Below are 9,730 nucleotides of genomic sequence, written 5' to 3' on the forward strand. Positions count from 1 at the left end.
AGATTACGCATGGGAAATAGTAGCCATATTGTTAATTTCTCTTGCTGTTTCGATATAATTTTATGATAAATATATTTTATTGTTTTAATAATTAATGAAATGTTAAAATAATAAAAATAATAATTATTTAAATTATTAATGAATAGATAAATATAACAATTTTATTGTAAATTGATTTTGTTAATTGAGTTTATATTAGGTTGTTGGGTAGAATGGTTGTTATTTTCTTCATCCATATTTAGTTTCTTATTAGCGACATGATGATGAGAATTATTGTTGTAATGGCTAAGTACCTAATATTGTTGTATTGATACTCACTCTAATGAGAGATGAAAGAGAGAATAATTTCCCTTGAAAAATAAATAAAAAATTGTAAAACAATCTTAACTCTATAATTATTAATCATCTTAATTTAAATCTATAAGTATTGAGAGGGATCAAATCTTTCATAGGTTCAATTCTCTTAAAGTATAAACCTTTCCTCATGTTTTTCATAAAAAAAGGTTCGCACCTTGTTGTCTCCATAGATTGATCCATTTTGATCCAGGGTTAAGAATGATTTATGCTGATATATTAAAATAAAGATAAAAATTATATTTTGTGTTAAATTAAATATATTTTTTTAGTGTTTAAGATAAAAAAAAATAAAATTTTATTTTAAAGGAAATATGTTGTTGTTGTTGTTGTTTTTTTTTTTTTAGATTATCCATAGACTAGTACAATTGGCATATATCAATCACATTAATAATTTTGGTTGACCTAGTACAATATGTCTTAATAATAAGGTATTGTCACTATAATTATTCGACACTATAATTTGGAATCAATCTTAATGTTAAAAAATCTCTCCTAATAGTAAAATAATATTGTTAAAATTACGTGAGACTTTAAGAACAATCTCTCCTAATAGTAAAATTTTGTGAGACTAGATAAAATATAAATACCTATTAAGAAAATATAACCCCACAAGTAATTCCCACTTTTAGTAACTCCCCCTAAGATTTAAAATTAAAATTAATATGACCTGAAACCACTCCCACTTTTGGTAACTCCTCTGAGATTTAAAATTAAGATTAATATGACCTGAAGCCACTTCCACTTTCAGTAACTCCCCTGAGATTTAAACTTAAGATTAATATGACCTGAAACCAATAAATACCAACAAATGTCTCATATCTCATGGATAAAAGTATTGATATAATATACAACTAGCACAACCACATTAATAAATGTTGTTGATATGCACAGTAGGCATCAAGTTAATATATGCTATATTTTAAACTTAATATTATAAAAAATAATATCAAATCCAATATTATAAGTCTTAATTATAAAACCTATATTATAAACCCCTATATTAAATATTAATATATTAATTATACATAAAGAAAATATTAATATATTAATATATATTAATTAATATTAAACCCAAGGGATTTATACTATAAATTTTGGGGAGTAATATTATAAATCCAAGGGAATAATAATAAACCCAAGGAATAATTATTATAGGCCCTTTGGATTAATATTATGAAATTAAGGGATTATTGATATTATTGATAAAAACACCCAAGGGAATAATATTAAACCCTATGAATATGAACCCTTAGATTAATAAATCTAAGGGATTGATATTATAAACCCAAGGGATTAATATTAAAACCCCAAGGGATTATAAACCCAATGGAGTAATATTAAGCCCAAGAGATTACTTATATAAACCCAAAGATAAATATTATAAACCCTAAAATTAACATGATTGACCATGACTAACCGTTATTGATTTTCATATTGAGACAACCCTTATCACAATACGACGTTGGACCATGGTCAACCATGTTTGACCATGATTGATTTTCATATCAATACAATATTTGTCACAATGCAACGTTAAACCATGGTAGATTAAACCCATGAGACTAACATTAAACCCATGGGACTAATATTTTAAACCCAAGGTACATAAACCCTAAGATAAATAATATAAACACTAAAATAAACATGGTTGATTTTCATATTGAGACAATCCTTGTCACAATGTGACATTGGACCATGGTTACTTATGGTTAACCATTATTGATTTTCAAATAGAGAGAATCTTTGTTACAATCTGACATTGGACCATGGTTGAGCATGCTTCACCATGATTGATATTATAAACCCAAGGTATATAAATGTTAAGATACATATTATAAACATTAAAATAAACATGGTTGACCATGGTTGATTTTCATATTGAGACAATTATTGTCACAATGTGACGTTGGGTCATGGTTGACCATGATTGATTTTATAAAACATGGTTGGCCATGGTTAAATAATATTAAACCCATGGGAGTAATATTATAAACCCAAGGTATATAAACCCTAACATAAATATTATAAGCCCTAAAATAAACATGGTTGACGATGGTTGATTTCCATATTAACAAAATCATTGTCACAATATGAAGTTGGACCATGGGTGACCATGCTTGACCATGATTGGTTTTGATATCAAGACAATATTTCTCACAATGCAATGTTGGACATGGTTGACTATGATTGATTTTTAAATTGAGACAATATTTAGCACAATGCGACATTCAACTATAATTGACTACGATTGATATTATAAAAAAAAATAATAAACCTAAAAAATTGATATTATTGCTAATATATTCTGTGTGATAAAAATAATGGTTCATGACAAGTTCCTGTCGGTTGTTAAACATCATATAGTGTTCGATTACGGCATGTTTTGTGGAGCATTGTTTATATTATATTGCGGCTCCAATTTCAACACTCCGCCATTGCCGACAACGGTAAGGTTTAACTTTCTTTGGGAAAGAGTAGGTTGAATCTGAATTTGGACAAGTATAGAACCTGATCTGACTACGGCGGACACTAATTATCACTGCTGTCTGCGGAACCTTTATTATGACCAACATTTAGCTTCCTTGGCCATGTGAACGCTCCGTACTCCGCGGTGACCTAGTGTCCGTTGACAAGGCATATGGGTATGAAGTATGACTCACACAAACCAGAGTTACATTATATATCCGACTTGAGAGCACTAAGTTTTTCATTACATTACATTATTTTGTCGTGAAGAGGAATTTTCCGGAACAATGGAGTTTATGCTAAATTCCGGGGAAGATTACATTTATAATGCCCTCTTGTTGAACAAGAGCTTGGGGCCTCCAGATCCCTCAGGACAGCCCTTTGGAATTCAGAGCGCGGCCAGTTCTAAGTTGCTTGACACCTCTGAGCGATTTCACCAGAAGCCGGCAAGAAACGACACTAGCCACGGAGAAACACAGAGCTTCATGATATCAAGCAACGGTGCGCAGGATTTTCGACGTGGACACGTCTCCGCAACCATGTCGACCAATTCCAAGCTTGCAGAGGCAACGCCGGTGACAACCACGGAGCCACGGCGTCCTCAATCCGGAGGTCTAAGTAACTCGGCCAGTCTGTCTGTGAATCCCGGAGGAGCTGCCAAGGTGGGCAAGAAACGATCCAGGACCCCCAGGAGAACGCCGACGACGCTGCTGAACACCGATACTTCAAATTTCAGGGCCATGGTGCAGCGTTTCACGGGTATTCCTGAAACCCCCTTTGGGTATTCATCCCTGAATCCTACTTTATCTGCACATGTAACGCAGCAGGGTTGGCAGCTATTGGGCAAGCCCTTACCTTATAAGGCAGTACTTGGCGTTAATATGAACTGTGTCCCCCACCTCCATTCTGCCCCTGACAGTTATTGTCCTCAACTATATAATAGTAGTACATTTATTCCTTTCCAGCCTCTCCATGATAACATAAACAACAGTGGCCCCAAATATCCTCAAGGGCTAGATGTGGGAGGATTTATCAATTCGGGATCCATGTTTCCTACCCAGCTATAGCGTCTTCATCGAACAGAAAGCCGGCCTCAATTCTCCATTTCTGTGTTCTGTATTGTCAATCTTTATTTTTCTGGAGAAACTGGGTATCTTGATTGAAACTACTCATTGGTTGGACCAGCTATTACAGTGCTGAAATATGTATATGAATGTATGAATATGATTGCCTATGAAATGAAATCATATAATTTTTAATGACGTCCACAAGAGCTCGCCCTCACGACCTAAAAGACTAGTTCCACATATTTGCTTAACTAAACATAAATCATGACCTTCCATTCCCCATTTGCCAGAATTTGGTTTCTGTTTAGTATCATTTCATGTGGGGTATCGTATATACCTGCATCTTCCATGAAAATGAATAGAAATATGAATTACTCTACGTTTTTTTATTTTGGTTTCTTGGATACCGGAACTCCAGTGGCCGACTGTTCATTACTAAGTAGATGGTATTAATTTATTCAGAGCCTTTTATGTTGATTTATGATTGTCTCGTGTTTTGAGATTCATTTTACTCAATTTGATCTTCCTAGGGTTTTTGTAACGGGTCATTAACAGTTCAGGAATAGGAATATGTTCGTCGGGAATATGAAAGAAAAATAAAATGTTTGGCCTTTTCTATATATTTTTTAGTTGGTGCCTGTTAAAGACAGCCGATCATGAAATATTCAATCAGAGATATGTTTGGTACATTTGGTTTATCATTCAACAGCCGATCATGAAATACTCAATCACAGATATGTTTGGTACATTTGGTTTATTATTTAACAGTCAATTATCAAATATTCAAGCAGTGATATGTTGACATCGTTATTTTGTCTAATGGTACACTCTCATTGATGTTTGAATTCGTACAATGAATCTGATACATAAAGAAGTCGCAGTGGGAACAGTAAATACAATATTCTATGGATATTTATTATTATTATCATTATTGATATTTTAGTAAGATTGTAAAAAAATTTGGCAGAATTTTTTAAATGTCTTAGTTATAGTTGGTAAATTATAGGATTTTGGATGTTTTATTAAATGTTTTGGTTATAGTGGTCTAATTATTAAAAATTATTTAATTTATTTTCATTGTTAAAAAACAATTTAAACATTTTAAAAAACAATTCAAACACTCCAACATTTTAATTTTTATTTATTTTTTAACCAAATTCCTAAAAAAACATCCCTTAAATCCATTAATGGCATCCATAAACAACGCCATTATTATCTAAGAGCTTAGCTCTATTGGTTTAGTTTATAATGCTAATATAAAGTTCTTCATAAACAACGCCATTATTATCTAAGAGCTTAGCTCTATTGATTTAGTTTATAAAGTTCTTTATGTCTCGTAAAAGGGCCTGAGCTGTAACTCCTGTCAACAAGACGGAGATGTGACCTCATCTGGTAGTATAGGCCAGCTTCTTTCCTAATTAGTTCTCAATACTTCTAAATAAATAAGGTTCAAAATCGATTTGTGCTCATAGGCATACATGGATTATTAATTTGACATGTTATGGTACCATGGATATTCTATTTCGCAGGGAAAATGTCCTGAAACCAATTATCAGGGAAATTGCTTCGTCAGAGATTTCGTCGTCAGATCATCTAATGGGATCAGCTTGGTTTTATGCTTGTTCGGTTACTGTTTGCTAGGGAGGAACAGATACAGGCATGACTGGAACTCGTGTGATTATTCGTGCAGTCTTCCGTGGCAAGACATAATCGTACAGCATCCTATATTTATAGCTGTATAATGTTGATTTTAATATACAAACAAGTAAATGTATGGTTTTCATGATCCCAATTTTAATATATAAATATAAAACAAAATAAATTTTATGAATTTCAAAATATACAAATTGAAGTAAAACACATCAATTAAAAATATACAAATTGAAATAAAGCACATCAATTGATGCTTTAATATAATAATTAAAATATTTGATTGCATTTAAATTTTTTACTTTTTAGATGTATATTTCATTTTACTTTAAATTTTGAAATTAAATTGTCATTTTAATAAAATTAATTTAATTTTTTAAGAGATTATATTAAAACCTTATATAATTTATCGAGGGAATTATAAAAGTTAATTTATGACAATGTTTATAAATCTATAATAGTAATAATTTTTTTTACAGAAAGATTGGAAAAAGAGAATGTTTCCCTTGGTTTTTACTTTTGAGTTAGAAGCAAATATCAATAGAGTACCGATTCCTCTTATTCTTGATAAATATTAAAGGATTTTATACCTTTTGTCAAATTGTAATAGGGAAAGCATTGAACGGTAGACACCAATGATGTTTTTATTTGGAGAAGCTTGACCTTAATGTGGAATATGCAACAACGTAGACGTCTTACAAAATGTCTTTAAAAATGTAGCATTTTCATCAATAAAGAAGAAGATGAACTCCTTTACATCGCAAATCCTCGAGTGGCTATCAACCTGAACTCTGTTAGAATTCTTTGGCCATTGAAGGCTTTAACAGGTCCTCATGTTAGAGGTGGAAAGCACTTTGGAAATATGAATGCCCTACCAAAGCTAAAATATTTATGTGACCTTTTTTTAATAATAGAACCCTAATATAGGATTTACTTCAAAAGAGAAACTATGAGGACATGTAAGATGAAATTTATGTAAAACAGATTTCAAATCAAACATACATCTTAGCCTTTATTGTCCCTTCACAAACCAAGTCAATGAAATCAAAGGACTTACAAGGTTGAAATCAAAATGGCAAGGAGACTCAATACAAACAACCTTAAGTAATTGTCATAAGGACAATGAAACAAAATCTTTCAAAACCTTTCCCCTTAGAAAATAACAGGTAGTCTAGATTGCAAGAAGCATAAAAATATCTAAGTGTAGGGATACTCTACCCATTAAATGTTTATCACAAAGTTTGAATATAATAAGAGCATTCCCTGAATTCTCGCTGATCCCTCCATGTGGTTAGAATTCAAACATGATTTTTAATACTCAAGCCCAATTTTAAGACTTTTGCAATTAGGGTTATTGTTATGTTGACTTATCCCTCTTATGGGCAAGAGCACTCTCCCTAGACTTCAAACAAACCTAGTAACAAACAACCAATAACTACTACCTTTCTCTAGACTATTGATTGACTGAAACAAATACTATGATAGAGGTCACTTACCGTTTAAATGAAATGATTGATGAAGTCTCATTCATAGATTCCAACCACTCACTCCTTGATGCTTTAGAGATCTTCTTGTCACTCCCCACAACTCCTTCATAATATCCTGACGGAGATCTACATAGAGAGAAACAAACACGGGATCAAAGAATGCAGTATATAACATAAGATATAAATGGACTAATTAACCAATCATGTATCATAAAATGATCAATATGCAATCACAATCTATGTAGGTAATCTAGGAATCCTACAAATTATATCAACAAATATGTAATTGAGAAAGAACAATTTCCTTTATGCTAATAAAATGGAGAAATTCCTTATAACCATGTATCCTTGATGTTGCAAGCCCCTTCCCACAATCTCTAACCCTCTCCTTAAATGAATAGCCTTTCATCATTATTCCATTGACATAAGCCTGCTTCCAATAATCCTCTCCCAATCCTCAGACCTATACTAGATTTATAGGCGAAGAATGGGAACTTTTGGATCCATTCTTCAAGGGATGAGGTCCACTAATAGTGGGATAGGGATTCCATAAAGGAAGGGAGTTTTTCCATGATGGGAGGGATCAAGGATGAATAGGCAATGATTCTAAGCTTGTTGGTTGGGATAGAGGCTACCAAAAATGCTTCTAGACTTTACTTTTTATTTTTACATTCGTTAAGTCATGTTCGTAGGTCACAGTGTAAGACAATGCATATTTATCCGTAGTTTCTAATGCACTTCTCTGCATATGCATAAATATTGGCTAGGGAACTGCGCAGAAAGCCAAAATCAGGGTTTTGTACCATGGGATCTAGGAATTCTAATTTCTTTGGGATGATTTAGATTCTAACTTTGTAGGGGAATTCTTTCGGACACATTTATGTATAATGAAACATCGAAACTGATGGTCATTTGCATAATATGACAAAATTACGTGTAACAATTATTCTGAGATGTTTCTTTAGGATACATCACATGAGATATTTATGAATCAATGATTTAAAGCAGCAAATCTTGTCCATCATTAGGTTGGTCCAAAATATTGATTGATACATATCCCATGGATGTATCTGAAAAAACATCTCATCTATACACAAATCCCTTAGGCCCTTATTGATGGAGCATTTTAGGGAGCTTTACCAATATGAGGAGTAAGGTGAGTAATTTTCCTTTCTCAGAATCATATTTTTAGATTCAAAGCTGGCATTGGTTAATTGTCAAATAATTGAAGTGGCCATATAGCCATGAATAGTACTACTTTCTATTGAAAGATGAATCATTGATCTTCAAGTCTTGAGAAATTTCCTCCTTGCAATTTGATGGTTGAATGGAGATCTCAAACAAACAAATTTCTCATTACAACCCTTCTATTAAGAAATCAAATAATGAAATCTTCATTTACTTACGTCGCTTGTGCTCATTTTATAAGAAGTTGATATGCTACCCAAGGATAACATTGAAATGGAAGAAGGCATTTGGTAGATTAGATAATCACATCGCTTGTGCTGATCCTATAAGAAGTTGATATGGTACCCAAGGATAACATTGAACTAGAAGAATGCAATAACCTCCTCCCACATCTACCCAAGTAACCAACCAACTGAGGTAAACATGTGACAAGAAGTTACTGTGATATGATTTGACTCTGTAAGTGTCATTTAAGGAAGTGGAATCGATGGAAACAAAGATTATAGACCTTCCATGTCAGCAAAAATACTCCCAAGAACCATCCCAACCACTCAGCTAATCAGTCCCTGGGTCCCACTAAGTTTTTTGATCATTAAACCCCTGGATGCTCCATTGATATGGACAAGCATGTGTCCAGGAGGATCCAGACTCTCCCACAACATGGGTATGCATGCATCTAGGGACTTTCCTCCTTAGACATACCCCTGGGACTCTAGGATTTGTGCCACTCTTTCAGGCCCAGATCCCAGGTCATTGCCCAGAACTCAACAACAGGCTCATAAATGAATTTACACAACAAAACAATGATACATTTGTAAAAAAATTGACGAGGACTAGACTGGACCCCTACTAGCCATGACAGAAATTTCGTCAAACATGTCACAAATATAAAAGCTACACGTCTTAATAGTAGAGCTGAGCATAGGGGTCTCATACTTATTTGAGATTCACTATGAGGCATTTTTTCCTTATCGCATTAGTTCCATTATCATCTATTAGGCCATAGATACATTTTTCATTAATTTAGAAGTAAAAACATGATGAGAGCCGTACATAACTGCTATCATAATACATGTGCATAACTAGCATAATAACAATAGAAATACCATGGAAAAAACATCGATATAATCCACATATAAACCAATATAATAATCATGAAATAACAAGGAGAAATACCCTCATATTAATGATGAAAGGCTAACCAGGTTTGGGACTTCCACCAACCACCTGACCATAGACACAACTGATTCAAATATCTCCTCATCCAGTCAACCCTGTGCCATATTCCAAGCATGAATGTGGGATCTCATAAAACACATGAATCAAAACCATCCAGGGTTTCTAGAGGCCAAACCACCTCGACCCATCAAACAGTGATTCCACCTCATGATCGAACATCACAAACCATCACTAGATTGGTCTAAACCCAACCCTTCCAAGGCTCCAAAGCATTTGTTCCAACAAAGTCTCCAGCACTAGTAACTCAACCCACAAATTTCTCAGGGCTTCCAGAGC

The 9,730-nt window shown here is 33.2% G+C and overlaps 1 protein-coding gene across 1 annotated transcript; it reads left to right on the plus strand.

The window, feature by feature from the left end:
* Positions 1–3,067: 3,067 nt before the first annotated feature.
* On the plus strand, positions 3,068–4,121 carry LOC149236896 (uncharacterized). The gene has a single exon (XM_089461658.1). It carries the CDS (start codon positions 3,111–3,113, stop codon positions 3,888–3,890), a length of 780 nt encoding a protein of 259 aa, XP_089317784.1. The 5' UTR covers positions 3,068–3,110; the 3' UTR covers positions 3,891–4,121.
* The last annotated feature ends 5,609 nt before the right edge of the window (positions 4,122–9,730 follow it).

The sequence above is a fragment of the Pinus tabuliformis genome, chromosome 8 (genome assembly GCF_031772625.1).
Source record: "Pinus tabuliformis cultivar Carrire ecotype Pingquan chromosome 8, CPIR1, whole genome shotgun sequence".
In the NCBI taxonomy this organism is placed as follows: domain Eukaryota; kingdom Viridiplantae; phylum Streptophyta; class Pinopsida; order Pinales; family Pinaceae; genus Pinus; species Pinus tabuliformis.